Source organism: Saccostrea cucullata, unplaced genomic scaffold, assembly GCF_032062105.1.
Source record: "Saccostrea cucullata isolate Sc308-1 unplaced genomic scaffold, CSIRO_AGI_Scuc_v1 ctg4143, whole genome shotgun sequence".
NCBI classification, from domain to species: domain Eukaryota; kingdom Metazoa; phylum Mollusca; class Bivalvia; order Ostreida; family Ostreidae; genus Saccostrea; species Saccostrea cuccullata.
The window spans coordinates 15,886-34,342 of record NW_026931667.1 but is presented as its reverse complement, the minus strand read 5'-3'; the positions used below and the strand labels follow the sequence as shown (position 1 = coordinate 34,342).

The following is an 18,457-nucleotide window of genomic DNA, read 5'->3' as shown; positions in this document are numbered from 1 at the left end:
AAAAACTTTCAGTTTAATTGAAAAAAAATATTTACAACTCAGGTATGACTTACAAAATGAAACAGTATTTTAAATTTATTTTAAAACGGACATTAGCTCATTAGGGTAACGACTCATGGACCTCCGAGGATACATTGTATCATATATAACACTGACAGCTGCATATGCTGATTAATTGAGTAACCTTCTTTTAACAAATCTTGAATAATACTTAGTAATAAATGTAAGAGATACCTTTTAGTATTCTGAGAAAGGGGAGACAACTTGCATGCTTTAATTTTCTTTTTACTCTATTTTCCAGTCTTCACCAAAACCCCTGGGCCACTTTCAACCTCACACAGAGGATCTTTCAGTTCTTTGAAAGTCTTCCTGATTTTTTGGACAATTTTATTAAGCATTCATGTTCATATTGAATATTTAGATTCTTTACCAAAGTTTTGAAATTAAAGTTTCCTTGCATGGTCATTGATTCAGACTCTGAGGTAGGGCTATAACTCCCCCCCCCCCATTGTAGTCAACATGTTGCAGTGAGAGCCCTACCAATTTCACTTGATTTTTAACAGTATTCTTGGGCTTGATTTTTTCCATTAAAAAGTGCCAAACAAATTTATTGTAGCTTTCATATATAGTTAAATGACACCTAGTTAAGAAATAAAATCAAGATTGGTAATTCTTCATGCCAATGTGTAGACACAGGACCCTGTGAAGACAACGAGTTAAATATTGAAAAACAAAAACCCCACTTTGGGTTTTATACCTAGTATCAATTTGTTCAATATATGGCTACACATTAAGATTAAACGACATGTATACTATACTTAAACTCACACTCACATGGGATTCCTTCAGATAATCCATCGGGAGGTCAATTCCAAAAATGTAGCAGTATTGAGTGCACCCAATCCATCACCTGGGTTTAACTAATGCATACACATATATGTGCATGTATGATATTAATGATTTTAAGACACATTTTTTCAGCATTAGATTTGACACATCTGAAAGTAATCTGCATATTACCTGCATGTTTCATTTTAAAGAGGAAGTCAGACCATATTTAGATTTATTTCAGGCTATATATATATATATATATATATATATATATATATATATATATATATATATATATATATATATATATATATATATATATATATATATATATATATATATATATATATATATATATTCATTTGTGATTACAGTAGAAAAACTCTCCATTTTATCATTTTATCTGTTTTTTTTTATCATTGAAAATGACAATGCCTACAAATTATTGTGTGTGTGTGTGTGTGTGTGTGTAAGGGTGTATATGTGTGTGTGTGTTGCTGAAAAAATGCCCATTCAATACCTTATTTAACAATGTATTATTTTTTTTTATTTATACAATAATCGATGCGATGAACATTTCTTTTATTTGTCAATATATATTTCGCCATGACTGTGGATACATACACTTTTTAATTATTCTCCTCTCTGATATTGAAACACAATTAGAAAAAAATAATTTTAACTATTTAATATGTACTAAAACACCGTTAGATTTAACTTAAATATTTGATTTTCTTCACTTTTCTGTTTAACCACTGACCAACAAACAGATTGTCATTTGTATCTATACACAGTCCCCAGGGATAACTCAGTCCACATTCTATGTAACGGAGGAACTGTCCATCCTGGTCTATGATGTGGACACAGTCATTGTTGTAATCAGCTGTAAGGATGTGACTCTGACTGTCTGTGGTGATTCCTCGTGGTTTGAATGTTTTGTTCTTTGGAGCAGGAGTTTGTCCAGTGTACCTGAATCTGAGTTTCCCGGCCTGATTGACCACTACTACTGCTATACCTCCACAGTCAGACACACAAATATCAAGGTTCCTATTCTCAATTATAAATCTGTAATAAGTACCAGATGAATAGAGAGGTTTACCTTGATCATCAACCTGAATGGTTTGTTTCTTTCGGGAGCCAGAGTAACGGACAACTTTTGCTTGTTTGTAATCATCACTGCTCATGATAACCAGGAGGTCACCAGAGGAGGTACTACAGACACCACGAGGTCTCCAGTTCTGTAGTCTGATCACCTCCTCTATCTTTTCATTCTTCACAATGTTCACAGTTCTATCTCTGTGATCAGTATAAAGTAGATCTCCACTTTTTGTCACTGCTATGTCAAATGGTGTGTTCCCTGACTTGGTTGTGATTGACTTGAGTAGTGATCGCTGATTGATGCTGAAGAGTTTCATGGTGCTGTCACCTCCACTTGTCCAGATTTCTTCATCACTCAGACAGGCCACATTGAAAAGGTCTCTATACCCAGTGTTTATGATGATGACAGTCTTTGGTTCATCAAGCAGCTGTTTGACTGGAGGAGAGGATCCAGCTTCTGGTGATTTCTGTGTTATCTTCATGCTGTAGCCATGTTTGTCGGATGTTAAAGAGATTGATGATAAGATTCCAAACAGTTTACCAAGTTCTTCTTTTTCGATCTTGCATGCCATGAATTTAGGTAAAGATGGCAGAATTTTTTGTGGAAGATTTCTATATCTCTCTACACTGAATGTACAGAGATTTGATATGTCATTAGATTCAACAGCAATAGCAACTGAATCGATTGCATCTTTGATGTCAGACATTGTCTTGTTTATTTCATCCAGATGTTTCTGTAGAGTTTGTAACTGTGTGTTTTTCATCTCATCAACTTCAGTTTTAAGTTTCATGACAAGTTTGTCAATTTCTCTGTGCCAGTCCTCTCCATGTTTTGTTATGGCTGTTGAGAGATCTCCATATTCCTTTTGTAGCTGACTCATTCTGTTTTGTACATCAGAGGCAATATCCTGGTAGGCTGGGTAAATTATTTCATTTAGTTCAGTTTGTCCTTTTACGATGTTTTCCTTTTTTTCATCAAGTACTTGTAAGATTTTTAATAATTTATGACCAAGATGTTGATCAGAAGCAAGGCAGGTGTCACACACAGGAATGTCACAATGCTTACAGTACATGGTGCATTGTTGTTTATCATGAATTTTACACCCAGGGTAGAGGGGGGTAGTTTTTCTCAGAGTAAATTTTACAATTTCATGTTTTTTGGATTCATCAGAAATTGTGTGTTCTCCAACACAGGCCTTACACAGGTTGAAAAGACATGTATCACAGTGCATCTGTACCACAGCAGTCTCACACAGGTCACATCGCATCACGTCCTGGGCACTGGTACGGTGGTCCATGATCAGACTAGACCTATAGTTATATCAAATGACATTTTTAATTCTAATAAATTTGTGACACCTCAGTTTAATTAATGAGTCTCACTTATCGTTTCAATCAAGTCAGATGTATTTATACCTGGTAAACAGCTCCAGTCCAAAGACTATTTCTACCTACGTAGCTATTAATAGCTACCTAGGTATTTAAAGCTAATCAAAGTAGCTATTTTTACCCACTTTTTGTTAAATTTGCATTTTGTGGCCAAATGCAGGAACGGCGCAATATGGTAAGCACAAAATTTCTTGATACAGTCACACTGATGATAAATATGATAAAAATTTGGCCAAAAAATGATAACTTCGTATATTATCAATTTTGCATTTAAACTAATGAAAAATTGCCAATTTAGGAAGTAATCATTTTTGGCCAAAATTTTGTCGTATTCATCATTAGTTTGACCGTATAAAAAATGGTATTCACCGTGTTTCGCCGTTTAGTCTCTTGGCCGCAAAATGCAGAAAATATATAAAGTAGGTAAAAATAGCTACTTTGGGTAGCTTTAAATACCTAGGTAGCTATTAATAGCTACGTGGGTAGAAATAGTCTTTGGACTGGACCTGGTAAAGTCTAGAAGAATGAATATAGTAAAATAAATAGGCAGATTCTAGATTAATTGTTTGGCAAATGATAGGTCTAATAGCAATTTCTTTTAAATAGCGTAGCTGCCTTAATTGTATATCCATGACATTGAAAACATGTATGGCACGCCAAATTCACAAAAATGAGATGATCATAGTTTCACAATTGATAAACTAGGTTTATCGACTGTAAAGTATAGTTTACAAACCTTAAACTATAGTTTACGATTCGTTAAGTATAGTTTTCATCTGTAAAACTATATTTAACGGTTGTTAACTATAGTTTACGAATGTTTATTTAAGTTTATCTGTCTGTAATAAAGCGTTAACAATAGATTTTGTTGATAAACATAGATTCACGTTTGTAAACTATAGTCTACAATCGTAAACTATAGTTAAGAGTTGTTAATCATAGTTTCATAAATCGTGAAACTATATTTATCAGATCGTTAACCATAGTTAACGGTTTGTAAACTATAGTTTACAAATCGTGAAACTGTATATATCAGATAATCTATGTGTTGCAATCGCAAATGATAGTTTTCGGTGTTAAGTATAGTTTACGGTTGTGAAACATAGATTATCGCGTTAACTATAGTTTACAGATGTAAAATATAGATTAACGTTGTTAACTATAGTTTACAGTTCGTAAACTATAGTTTACAACCGATAAACCTAGTTTATTGTGAAACTATGATTATCTCATTTTTGTGAATTTGGCGTGCCATAAACATGACTTTGAAAGGCGGACAAAGTCAAATATGAATGCATTAGTCTATACCCAGGTATTCAATTAACCTCAAAACAATCTTGTCAAAAAATTATTCCACTTTTCATTATATCATATTAAATAGTTTTATCAAATGAAAACATTCCATAAACATTACCTGACTTAAATGGTGTCTATCTTGTCGGCCAAATAACATCCGAATCAATATATTGGATCACATGACACATTAACCAGCTCACCTGTGCAATACTAGTATCTACTTGTCAGGTATTTACACTTCCTGGGTCTAGTAAAATAGCGATATTAATCATTAGCTTACACTGCTTAACATTTAAGAATCCCAAACACATTAGAAAATGGTGGACATGTATTTTAACTCGTTCTAAAAAAGGGACTGCATGTGTAAATTTATGCCATTACTCTGTAGCTTTTCAATTCAATTCAATTTATTCACTAAAAACCATGTAAATGGTACTTGAGGTACAAAAACATATAAAGCATATATACATATAATATGTGTGGGTCAAGCACAATGCCGATAAATAAAAGTGACAATTTAGTATTCTGATGCAAGCTAGCCTTTCAGAATGCTTCTTAAATGATTGTATTCCAATTTGCATATATGGAGAGGGGGATAAGCCACCATAGAAACTGAAAAAACATCAACATGATTTAAAAAAAACATGTTTGGTGAGTTTTGCGGCATTTTGCTTGAGAAAATACGTGGCGTTAAAAAAGAATGTGGAATAACGGGAGCATAAAAGTATCAAAGAGGGTTTTCTTCAGGGAAAATAAGAAAGTTTCAGTATTTATATGCAGAACTGGCGAAGACAATATGAGGAATTATATGAGCATGGATGAATGCTCCAGGGAAGTGGGGATGTTGGGAGCACGCAAAACGCAACGTCACATTTCAGAAAGACCTAATGTTTTCCAAAATTTATGGAACCGATATTGCAGGCAGAAAATTGTAAAAGATGGCCAAGATCGGGACGTCCAAGGTGTACGACAGTCAGTGAGGACCGTTATTTGGCCAAAGTTGCAAAGTGGCATAGCTTTTGAAGTGCTTTAAGCTTAATGCTGAGCTTCAGAGAGCAACGGGAAGAACGATTTCTACCCAAACGGTTTGAAAAGGTCTTTATGGAGAAAATCTTAATCCATCTCGACCAACCGTAGGTGTTTAAATAAGAGTATCGCAGAAATCGACTAGAGTGAACAACAGAACAAAGAAAATGGCAATAACGCCACTGGTGTTTTGTTCTCTTCTCAGAGGAGTCGTGTTTTTGTTTTGACTTCAATGATGGCAGGACACTTGTTTGGAGAGGAAGCAGGGGGGGGGGGGGCATGTTTGTTTCATTTCTAAGTATGACATATTAAATGCAAGTTCAGTGATGATTTGGGCAGACATATACCCTGTGTTGACTGGAAAACTGATCTGGCCATTCCACCTCGTATATCTCAATATGCAGGGTGTATATTATGTTGTGCACGGGGTGTTGGCTTTAAAAGCGAAAGAAAGGGGGTCGAGGTACCTTTTCTGTCCATTTTCTCAACTTACGGATATTTCTCGCCAGATAGCATATGCCTACGGAAGGGAGCATTATCTAAGGAGTATATGAATACCTATGAATCCACTTGAGGTTATTAAACACCTCAACTCAATTTCGAGGATCATTCCATTCCAGCCCTGGTACTACCTTAGGAATTTTCAGGGTCTATGTTTTATGTCAGGTACTCACAAATCTGTACTGATTGTAGGTTTTTTTGGAGATCGATATCTGTTTTTTTTTTTTATTTATTTATAATTTTCATTCTGTTCTCATCTGAGTTGTTGAAAATTGAATGCCTTTAGTTACCTACAGAGTTTTTAAGAAATTTTAGATAGCAGGTTTAAATCGTTGTCGGAAAAAGATCCTAAGTCAATTGTTCAACTTGTAGAAATTTGCCGTCGTGAAAAGGAAAATTAAGTATACTAAAACTAATTGCATCAGGCTTGTTTTATCACAGAAATTGCCTATGACTACACTAGAGAATAACTTTCATCTCTGATATTAACCTGAGGATATAAAATCTAAAACTTGATATCACGTTGTCACGATTTCTTAAAATCTTGTTATATGAGATACAGTTTGGGTAGCAGCTGTACTGCAAGATATTTCAAACCATTTCTTCGAAATTAAGGACAATCGTTACCAAAACATTTTGTCAATAAGAATACTGCAGTATTGTCAAGTCATTATCGCTACATATCGAATTATTCAGCGATGCAATTGAATATAAGTTCATTATGATTCATTATATTAAGATATTTCCAGAGAACAGTACCTCACAGCAAATGGCCCTCAAAGTTCTACCATTTATGTAAAGACTGTGTAATTATTTATGAACAATACTCGGTTTTAAAACCTTTTAAAATTTCAATCAAATAAATATATTTTGCATAAAAAATTTGAAAACAAAACCCATCCTGCTCGAAGTCTTACTTTCACCTCCCCATGGTGAGCAGGAGAATCATGTCTTATGCACATATTATTTTATACTTTTAATCAGCCTGTCCATACATAAGCCGATAGCGAAGAGAGGCAATGTGGCGGCAATACAAACATATAAATGTAGCGATCATGTAATTTTTTGTAGCGGTTTTGTGTATGTAGCGGTAAATGAAAATTGTAGCGGTTAATTTAATGATAATCCAAATCGATAGATATACATTGTAGATCATTCAGAAGTTGAACTCACTGCTTAAATGTAAAACATGGTTATAAACATTAGGCTAAGTTTAACTCAGCACTTCATATAACAGAGTATATATATATATATCCCTTTTTAGCTCATCTGAGCCAAAGGCTCAAGGGAGCTTTTCTAATTAAAATTTGTCCGCTGTCTGCCGTCGTTGGCGTTGTCGTAAACTTTTCACATTTTCATCTTCCTCTAAAGAACCACAGGGCCAATTTCGACCAAACGTGCTACAAAGTATCCTTGGGTAAAGGGGATTCAAGATAGTTCAAATGAAGGGCATTGTTATCTTCCAAGGGGAGATAATTATGAATTAGTGAACAATTAATGGCATTTTTAAAAAATCTTCTTCTCAAGAACCATTGGGCCAGGAAAGATGAAACTCATGTGTAATCATCCTCTATAGATTTAAGTTTGTACCCCCGGAATAGGGTGGGGCTTCAATAGACTATCAAATTTTACATAGGAATATTTAAAAAATATCTCAAGAACAGCAAAGCAAGGATTGGAAAAATTAATATGGAAGCTTCTTCAGGTAGTGTAGATTCAAGTTTGTTCAAATCATTACTCCGGGGGTAGGGTGAGGGCACAATGGGCGATCAAAGTTTTACATAGGAATATAAAGGACAAATCTTTAGAAATCTTCTTCTCAAGAACAGCAAAACCATAATTGGTAAATAAATATTTATACAGAAGCATCCTCAGGTTGTGTAGATTTAAGTTCGTTTATGACCTCTAGGACCCCTTGGGATACAGTAGTGCCACTATAGACTATCAAAGTTTTAACCAAGGAATTATGTAGGAAAAAAAACTTTAAAAATCTTCTCAAGAACAGCAAAACAACGATTGGTAAAAGAATGGAGGCGTACAAGGCGAGGACAATCCCCCGCTCTGAAAAAAGACTTTTCTCAATTCTAAAAGTAGTATTTTTTCAAAATTTTATGGTTTATATAATTTTTTCACATCAAATTTTGTATTTAATTGTTTAAATAATTTATTATTAATCTATTTTTCACTCATGTTTTAAGACATTTGAAAACAAAAAAAGAAAAAGCTTCACGTATGATTCGAACTCTCTCCATAGCGCAGACTAGATCCAAGACCAACCGCTTTAACTACTACGCTACGAAGTATATGCATTATTAATGTCCTTCAGTGTGATTTAAATGAACGGGTTTGTTGAAGCGTAAATTTTTTCAGAAAAATTCGATTTTCATATAGAATGGGTTCAGATTCTATTTTTTGGACAAATGAAATAGATTTCGCATTTACATTTTCATCATTTAAGCGATCACAAAGAATGGAGACTTGACCCATTCATGTTCAAAATTCGTTTTATATAGGTCTATTAAACCCATTTTTCACTAAATAAGCTTAACTGTCAACTTTGAAATAAAGATTATCAAATGATAAGTCGTTCAGTAAAATAAAATAATAGAATGTTTTGAAGATGACATTACTAAGAACATGATTTTAGAGAAATATAACATTTCTGTGAATTTTGAAAATTGAGAAACATTTTGTCTCAGAGCGGGGGATTCTACACGCCTTATACGCCCTCTTTCTTTATATGATCATCCTCAGGTGGTGTAGATTCAAGTTTAATTAAATAGCAATCCCCCTTTACCCCTTCTACCTTTAAGGAGTAGGTTGGTACCACTTATACAATGACTTTTTTAATACTAAACTGATTTTTTTCTTTTTCCTAACCACAGTACAGAGGTGAGCAATGTGGCCACTTGGCCTCTTATTAATTATATAGTGAATATACCAACAGATACACATGTACATGTATGATATAATAAATATTACTAATCGTTTATGTAGCAATATAGTTTTATTTCAATTTCAGTACATGTATTTATACTAAATGCACAAAGTGCACTGATACATACATATTCGTTTAATTTACTTTCTTTTAGTATATTTTTGGTAATGGTTTCACTGCATATATTTGATTTTCTTCACTTGACTGTCTCCAATCTGAGCAAGAAAGAGATTGTCACTTGTATCTTTACACAGTCCCCAGGGATAACTCTGTTCACAGTCTATGTAACGGAGGGACTGTCCATCCTGGTCTATGATGTGGACACAGTCATTGTTATAATCGGCTGTAACGATGTGACTTTGACTGTCTGTGGTGATTCCTAGGGGACTGAATTTTTCGTTCTTTAGATCAGAACTATGTCCAGTGTACCCGAATCTCAGTTTCCCGGCCTGATTGACCACCACTCCAGCTCCACTGTCAGACACACAGACATCCAGGTTCCTGTTTTCAGTTATATATCTGTAAAAACTACCAGATGAATAGAGAAGTTTACCTTTATTATCAAACTGAAACTGATACCTTGAGATTTCCAGTTCTGTAGTCTGATCACCTCCTCTATCTTTTCATCCTTCACGATGTTCACAGTTCTATCCCAGTAATCAGTATAAACTAGATCTCCTCTTTTTGTCACTGCTATGGTATCTGAAGTGTACCTTGACTTGGTTGTGATTGACTTGAGTAGTGGTCTATGATTAATGCTAAAGAGTTTCAAAGCGCTGTCATTTCCTCTTGTCCAGATTTCTTCATCACCCAGACAGGCCACATTGTAAAGTTCTGTATACCCAGTGACTATGCTGGTGACAGTCTCTGGTTCATCAAGCAGCTGTTTGACTTGAGGAGAGGATCCAGCTTCTGGTGATTTTTGTGTCGTCTTCATGCTGTAGCCATGCTTATCTGAAGTGAGAGAACTTAGCAATTTTGATGTTCCAAATATTCTACAAAGTTCTTCTCCTTCAATTTTTCCTGGAGTAGATTTAGGTAGAAGGCCACAATTTTTTCTGGAAGATTTCTGTGTTTTTCTATGTCAGGCGTAAAACTGAATAGTTTCAACATGTCTTGGGAATCTACATTAACATCTATTGAACTGATTTCATACTTTCATGTTTTCAAAACAACCGTGTACAAATAACCTTAATAGAAAGTTTATTTTGTCATAAATGAAATTTGCATGTATAATAAAGCAAAGTTTCTCAAATAAATCACAATTGTTATCTGACTTTAATTGATTCTTTTATACAAAAAACTAACTTCCGCTTATACCACTAAGTATTATGTAAACACAAGTCTGAGGGCGAAAGTAGAATTATAGTGTTGTACCATGGAATGTCGGTTCTATCTTTTACTTGTGCGATTTTTTACTCTATTACAAGCCTGAGAATAGCATTTATCAACCTTTTGTGGGATGGGATGACATGAGATTTTTACCCCAAGTTACGTATATACAATTAAGCAGAATCAATAAACAAGTAAAATTGATTTAAAGCATCAAATCGGATGCAATCAAAATTTAGCATTAAAAAAATTATTTTACAATTTTTAAAGCGTTCATGCAAGGAAAGCACGTCAAGATATTTAAAGGTGAAAAGCTGAATTATTTATTTCTGAGGCTGTCTTCAAAGCAAAATAAATAATTTTAAAGAATTAAAAAAAATATTTTAGCGCATTTGCTCATAAATAGATTCATCGATGTAAAAAAAAAAAATCAATGATCATTGATGAATGATAAGAATTTATTGTCATCAAAAATGAAGATGTAGGCCTCTCAAAATTAACCACGTTCTGATACCCTGGAATTTGGTCACGTGATAATTGCCAATGATGGTTCTGCAGAATTAACAGGCTATACTGCAAGCTTTAAGGCGCGATGCAAAATGTAGAAACATATTTTTGTGCTATTTGCAGCTGTAAAACATATTCAAAACAATTTCAACTAAGCAATAACTTATTTCATATTTTGTCCTTACAGTTTTCTAAATACAGATCATTTAAACTTACCTGCCCTTGATTGAACATTTTTTATGTATGAGAGGCGGAGCTAACATATCGTAAGAATGAACCTAAAATTAGACTGGATGAATTCCAATAACATGTATTAAAAAATACGAGAACTCAATTTTCCATCTTCCAATTTATTTATAAAGGTTTGAAACGTATGAGCCCGTCCATGTAAGTAAAGAATATTCTAAACCACGGTAAATTTACCATTTAACGTGTTCGAGCACAGTGTCCTAGTTAGCTAAAAACGTGCTGCCTATATATCACGTGACGGAATTTGGTATTCACACAATTACCTGGGGAAAGATATCACGTGGGGCGACTTCGATTCATACCCGAATATTAACTCTTGATTGACGTCACATGACCGGATGTTTACACAAACATGTGCTTTTCAAGCGAACTCATATGAGTTTTAAGGGTAGCGAAAATAAAATAAATTTCCTCTATGAGTTTTAAGGGGCGGTCGAATAGGTCCATTTTGACATCATCTGTTGAGTTAATTTTTTCTATAGCTTTTGCTGCAGTTGAAATGTTTTTCTTTTTCAGCTCTGAACTTTTTTGGTTTCGAATTAGAATTTATGTCTCTGCTGTTATCGGGCAGTAAGCCTGAAAAATCTAATCAAATAAACATTAAATCATATAAATTATAAAGCGTTTATGTATTAAGTGCGTTTCGAAGTTTGCTTTTAAGGATAAGCGATGCTAAACATAATATTAAGTAAAAAATAATTCCTACGTTCGGGTTTTTCTTTCGATGCCGCCATATCGAAAATCTATAATCCTATGTATCAGTGGCTGGGTTAGCTTGGGTAGAGTTCATAAGGTCATATGACGTATTTTGAGTAGTAACTATGGTCGTTTGATTGAAACTCAAGTAACTCGAGTACGTACTCGGGTATGAATCGAAGTCGCCCGTCGTGATATATAATATTCAACGTGTCACAGTTACTACATAGAGAGTGAGTGTAAGAAGAAGCAGTTTTTTTCTCTTTTAAAGGGGCATGGACACAGTTTCAGCTAAAATTTCAAAATGTATTTTTCCATTTTGACAAATATTTAATTAAAGTCTATCTAATGATCAGAAAAAATTTGACCGTCAGTTGTCGAGATACAAGGCAGATTTAGGCCTCCAAATATTTGTTATGTAAACAAGGACTGTGTCATGTGTTTGTTTACACAGGTTAATATACAAATATATGCTCGTTCAAAGTAGATAATTTCAAATAAAAGTTAGTTTAAATACGATTCGATAGTTACTACGAGCCTTGTATAAAGAACTTTAAGTTCTGTGACTTGTTTGTTAATCAACAAATTATGTTAAAATTTTTGCTAATCAATAGATGATGCCTTAGGTAAGAATTGTAAACATTAAAATTGGTTTTAAAATATTCAATTGAAACTGTTTCCATGGCCCCTTTAAACCATGAGTGCATGTTTGCCTATTAATCTCCTTTAAACGCAACATTACTACTAGAGATGTTTCTGAATATGAATCGAATCCGAATCTGAAAATGAATCTGAATCGGAGAGATCCCGATCCCGATTCGAAAACTGAAAAAAACTTTATAAAAAGAATATTTCCAAAATTCTGCTCTTAAAAATGTCACTGTACATGTACCAATAAGGGAAATAAATTATATTGGATGGTGTTTATAATTTTGTCATAGGATTGTTATTGTTTACTTATTAATTGGATTTTAAAGTCAAATTCTATAGACTGAATAACAGAACAGGTACCCTTTCAATTCATGAGAAAACCTGCTCGTACAATATCATTGTTGTATTTTTCATTACCTTATATTATTTGTTCCTCGCAAAAGTCGTGTTCTGGACCTTATTTTGTGTAAATGTATTCATACCAGTCATCTTATATATTTAGACGGAAATGATCATTACATGTCGGATATTTTTTTCAACAACGTTATGCCATGGTCTTGTTCAAATTTTTGCGAAAGTTTTCGGTCATTGACATTGATATCAACAAGTTTCCGGTTTAAACGCTTCCTTTCAAAATTTCTCGAACATTTTCTTTGATTGGCGTAACTTGTTATAATTTTTGGTAAAACGCTTTTAAGTTGTCTCCCTCATTGCAAAGTGTTTGCCTGTCCCCTACTCTCTCCATTGAGCCATTGAACACATTTCTTACTAGTACCAAAGATCAAGTGAGTTAAAAATACAATAATACAAAACTGGCAGGTTTCAGGCACGTAGCATCAATTTTGAAAGTGGGGGGGGGGGGGGGCGGCAGCCAGAGAAAAAAAATATTTTTAGTTACCTGATAAAGTTGACAAGCCAAAAAAAAAAAAAAAAAAGGATTGAAAATTACCCAAACTCAAAAATCCTATTTCGGAGTGGGGGTGGGGGTGTAGGGGGGGGGGGGGGGGGGGGGGTTAGTAGCCAACTTTTTTCAAGGCAAACTTCTTTTCACTTCCAATTTTTTCCTGCCCCCCCCCCCCCCCCCCCCCCCGGATGCTATGTGCCTGGGTTTCTTAATTAAAAGGTTACTAATTACTACATAAGGCATGTAATATATGTTATGAAATCGAAAAATCGGACAGTTATTCCTTATATGTACACGCTCTTGATTCCGCCAATCCACGTGCTAGAAGTCCCGCTTCTTAATTGTATCTTTATTTGTCCCGCCTTGCACGTGATTTGTTTAACCGCACTTTTTGATGAACCAGTACATTTATGTAGAAATAAAGTATATAACCATTTTTTTGAATTTTATCTCGGACAAAGACATTGAAAATGTAAATCTTGTGAAGGTAAAAATGTGAAAATTAATAGAAAGGTTGGGGAACTCTCCCCCACGTCTCCCCCAGTTCTTAAAGACCTTGTATAATATCATTAATTTCGAGGTCTTCAAATGAGAAGCCGATCAAGAGAGCAAAGTGCCAAAGTAGCCTCCCCCTTGATTTTTTGGTCATAAAATTGTATGCTATAAAGCAAACAAATATGAACCCCCCTTCTTTAGGAAACACATACCCCTCGTAATTTGGTCGAGAAGAATTCACAAACATGCCAATGGGAGTTTATTGATATGTCCTCCCCCCCCCCCTCTTAGCAAAATCCCTACTTCGCCGTTGACACTTCAAAAACACTCCCTCTCCTTGATGTGTGCGAGGGTGTGTGTGTGTTGGGGGGGGGGTACACACACATAAATATTTTATACAGGTTACATGTATTTATTGATATATCAAAGACAAAGCATCAATAATCTTAATCTCAATGTTTGATTTAGAGTTATATCTATTTTCAAATCGGGATCGGAATCCCTCCGATTCAGATTCGTTTCATATTCATTTTCAGATTCGGATTCGATTCATATTCAGAAACATCTCTAATAGAAATATACAACTTCTGTGAAAAGGAGAACAATAGACAAACATGCGGTGACTATGTATAAAGTCAGTAAAAAAAAATGGGCGTCCTCATTATCGTACGGAGATTGAAGAATTTGCGATGACCCCCGCCTTAGAAAACAGATTCGCACATCGTAAATACGTACTTTTATATATTGTAATTGCGTAAAGTTGTAGATAAGATGTTGATCATTCCTGCAATTAAAAGAAAAAATTCTGTTTTGAAACATTATTTTAACACAAATTTCGCAGATCCTTAAGTGCAGTAATCCTTTGATGTGATTTGGTGTAGCTAAATAAATATATCAAACTTCTTTATTTTCAATTTTGGCTGTTGAATTTCTAGAGGCATATACTATGAGACATGTTGTATGGGAATTATTTCGCAACGATAAATCTTCTATGTATGTTTTAGTTATGACTTATTCATCGTATTCAAATAAAGAATTATCAGTTTAACAGAAAATTTTGAAAGTACGGACCTACCTTAATCATGTGTTAATTGATTTTTCAATTAAATTACTTTATGTTAATAATTATCATAGGCTGATAGAAGAAGAGGATAATTTCTCTCGGTAGAATACAAATTTATTGAGTTTTGCTCAGCAATAAAACACGTGTCCAATTTGTCCTGTATTTGAAATATACATGGTTAAAATACCCCTGATTATTACAACTTTGTACTCTGTTTGCTTATAAGTGCACATGATCAAATCATGACCCCTGGAGGTAGGGTGGGGCCATAATGGACGATCAAAATTTTACATAGAAATATATAAAAATTTTCTCCTCAAGATTGATTTTTGCTTATTAATTTTCCTTGCAAAGTGTTCAGTGGCCCATGGGCTCTTGTTTTCGTTCGCTTAATACCCAGGAATAAGGAGAAGATTTGCAAAGAAACAATGCGTTTCACTCCATAACTAATAGACTCCAATCCTATCAGAAACGTCAGAAACCCTGACGGTGGCACAATTTTCAAAATCTTGAAAAATGCATCCTTCCTTTTTATAAACATGAACTTAATTTGTATATGTGTAATGGATTTCTCGATATAATCAATAGAGCCCCCCCCCTCCCATCCAACCGAACTCCTGACCATTGGGCCACAAATTTTATTTTATAATTTTCACCTGTTTCATTATTTATTATTGTTTATGTAGATTTCAAACATCCCAGCTAAATAATCATATGCAGTGGTTAAAGCGTCTGCTACAGAGTCGCAAAGTAAGGAGTTGATCCTTACGTCACGGGCTCGAATACCACTTTGGGTAGTGGAGACCGGTCCTTCGGATGCGACCGTATACTAGTATATCGAAGATCGAGGTCCAGCGTCGCAGAAGTTGCTAGCACGAAAAAGATCCTTCCCTGCTCAATGGCCCTGAGTGCCAAGCAAAGGACAAAAGATCTCCATTGGCAAGTGGTGGCGTCTCCACATGAGTAAAAATTCTCGAGAGAGGCGTTAAACAACAACTAATCAATCAGTAAATCTAGCTAAGTACAAACATGTATATTGAATTCATAAAAATTTTATTATCTAGTTTATTGTTTATGATTTTACAGCAAATATTTGATTTTTTGCACTTTTCTGTTTTTATACTGAGCAACAAAAAGATTGTCATTTGTATCTGTACACAGTCCCAATGGTTCACTCAATTCAAAGTTTATGTAACGGAGGAACTGTCCATCCTGGTCTATGATGTGGACACAGTCATTGTTATAATCGGCTATAAGGATGTGACTTTGACTGTTTGTGGTGATTCCTCGTGGACAGAATGATTGGTTCTTTTGAGCAGGGGTATTTCCAGTGTACCTGAATCTCAGTATTCTGGCCTGGTTTACCACAACTACCGCTTCAACCCCTTCATCAGAAACACAGATATCCAGGTTCCTGTTCTCAGTAATATTTCTGTAATATGAACCAGATGAATAGAGAGGTTTACCTTGATCATCAACCTGAATGGTTTGTTTCTTTCGGGAGCCAGAGTAACAAACAACTTTTGTTGGTTTGAAATCAACACTGACCAAGATAACCAGGAGGTCATCAGAGGAGGTACTACAGACACGTATTGGTATCCAGTTCTTCAGTCTGACTACCTCATCTATTTTTTCATTCTTGACAATGTTTAAAGTTCTATCAATATAATCGGTATAAACTAGATCTCCACTTTTTGTCACCGTTATGTCAGATGGTATGTTCCCCGAGTTGCTTTTGATTGACTTGAGTAGTGATCCCTGATTCATGTTGTAGAGTTCCATGGTGCTATTAAGTCCACTTGTCCAGATTTCTTCATCACTCAGACAAGCCACATTGACAAGATTTTCATACCCAGTGTCTATGGTGGTTATACTCTGTGGTGTATCAAGCAGCTGTCTGACTGGAAGAGAAAATTTTGCTTCTGGTGATTTCTGTGTTGTCTTCATATTGTATCCATGTTTTTCTGCCGTTAGTGAACTTGAAGATAGAGCTCCAAAATTTTTCTCAAGTTTTGCATGGATTCTGCCTGGAGTAAATATAGGTGAAGTGGTCTCGATTTTTTCTGGAATATTTCTAAACCTCTTCATATTAGATGAAAAACTGAATAGTTTGGACAAGTCATTAGTGTCCATATCACTTTCAATTGTATCGATTTCATCCTTGATGTCAGACATTGTCTTCTTTATATCATCCAGATGTTTCTGTAGAGTTTGTAACTGTGTGTTTTTCATCTCATCAACTTCAGCTTTAAGTTTCTTGACAAGTTTGTCAATTTCTCTGTGCCAGTCCTCTCCATGTTTTGTTATGGCTGTTGAGAGATCTCCATATTCCTTTTCTAACTGACTCATTCTGTTTTGTACATCACAGGCAATGTCCTGGAAGGTGGGGTAAATTGTCTCCTTCAATTCGTTATGTTCTTTGATGATCTTAGCTTTGTTGTCTTCAAGAACTTGTAAAACTTTTAATAATTTATGACCTAGATGGTGATCTGAAGCTAGACATGTTGTACAAACAGGGAAGTCGCACTCATCACAGTACATTTCACATCGCTCTTTGACATGAGATGGACATCCAGGATAAATCGGAGTTGACTTTTTAAGATTGAATCTCACAATGTCATGCTTTTTGGATTCATCAGATATCATGTGTTCTCCCACACAGGCCTTACACAGGTTGACAAGACATGTATCACAGTGCATCTGTACCACAGCGGTCTCACAAAGGTCACATCGCATCACGTCCTGGGCACTGGTACGGGGGTCCATGATCAGACTAGGACTGTAATAATGAGAAAAAAATGAACTTGTTACTTCTAAATACATGTAGTCTAACTGCTCCTCGTAATAATTACTGTTATCAAATCAAATTACTAAGATATATCTGTACTAGTCAAGTCATGGAAAAATAAAAATTATTAGATAAACAGATTGTATAAATGTTTAAAACACATACTGTATAAAGGGAAATTTTCGCCATTTTTCGCCCTCTTCATAATAAGGCAAATTTAAAACGGGACGAATTAAAAAAACACAGCATAACTTCTTACACATAACTATGAATGGGCGAATTTAAAACGGGGCAAAATTGTTCGCAAGTGCAAAAGGGCGAAAAAATCACGGGGCGAAAATAACCCTGTATACAGTAATCGCAGTATTTGTACAATGTTCAAGTGAGGCCATGAATCTTGGAGTAGTGGTTAAAGCGTTTGCTCAACAGTTTCGGGGCGAGAAGATGAACATTAGGTGTAGGGTTCAAATCAATTATGTGTCAATATGAGATGAGGCAGTAAAAACTAAGTTCGCGTGTGGCAGTTGGTGTTGTTACGAAGGTGACCCCATGCTGCTAAATGACCGTAAGTGCCTAGGACAGAATTATATTTGCAGCCCTCCATTGGTTTGTGTTGGCGTCTCATAATGAATGAAAATTCTCTAAGATACATTTATAGCAGCAACAAATAAAAACTATGTTTAGGTAAAAAAT

At 34.8% G+C, this 18,457-nt stretch overlaps 1 protein-coding gene across 1 annotated transcript; it reads right to left on the bottom strand.

Moving 5' to 3' along the window:
- Positions 1-1,544: 1,544 nt before the first annotated feature.
- Positions 1,545-17,622, bottom strand: LOC134233256 (uncharacterized). Its single transcript, XM_062715239.1, has 4 exons — positions 17,338-17,622; positions 16,134-17,193; positions 9,926-10,033; positions 1,545-2,398 (listed from the first exon to the last, which is right to left on the bottom strand). Exons 1-4 carry the CDS (start codon positions 17,620-17,622, stop codon positions 1,545-1,547), a joined length of 2,307 nt encoding a protein of 768 aa, XP_062571223.1.
- Between the last annotated feature and the right edge of the window lie 835 nt (positions 17,623-18,457).

Coding starts and splice junctions, on each gene's coding strand:
- LOC134233256 (XM_062715239.1), bottom strand. CDS start 17,622: ATGATATCTGATGAATCCAAAAAGCATGACATTGTGAGATTCAATCTT. Junction 10,034..16,133: donor GAGTGAACCATTGGGACTGT/GTACAGATACAA, acceptor CTCTCACTTCAG/ATAAGCATGGCTACAGCATG. Junction 2,399..9,925: donor GACTGTCACCAGCATAGTCA/CTGGGTATACAG, acceptor TGAAGATAACAC/AGAAATCACCAGAAGCTGGA.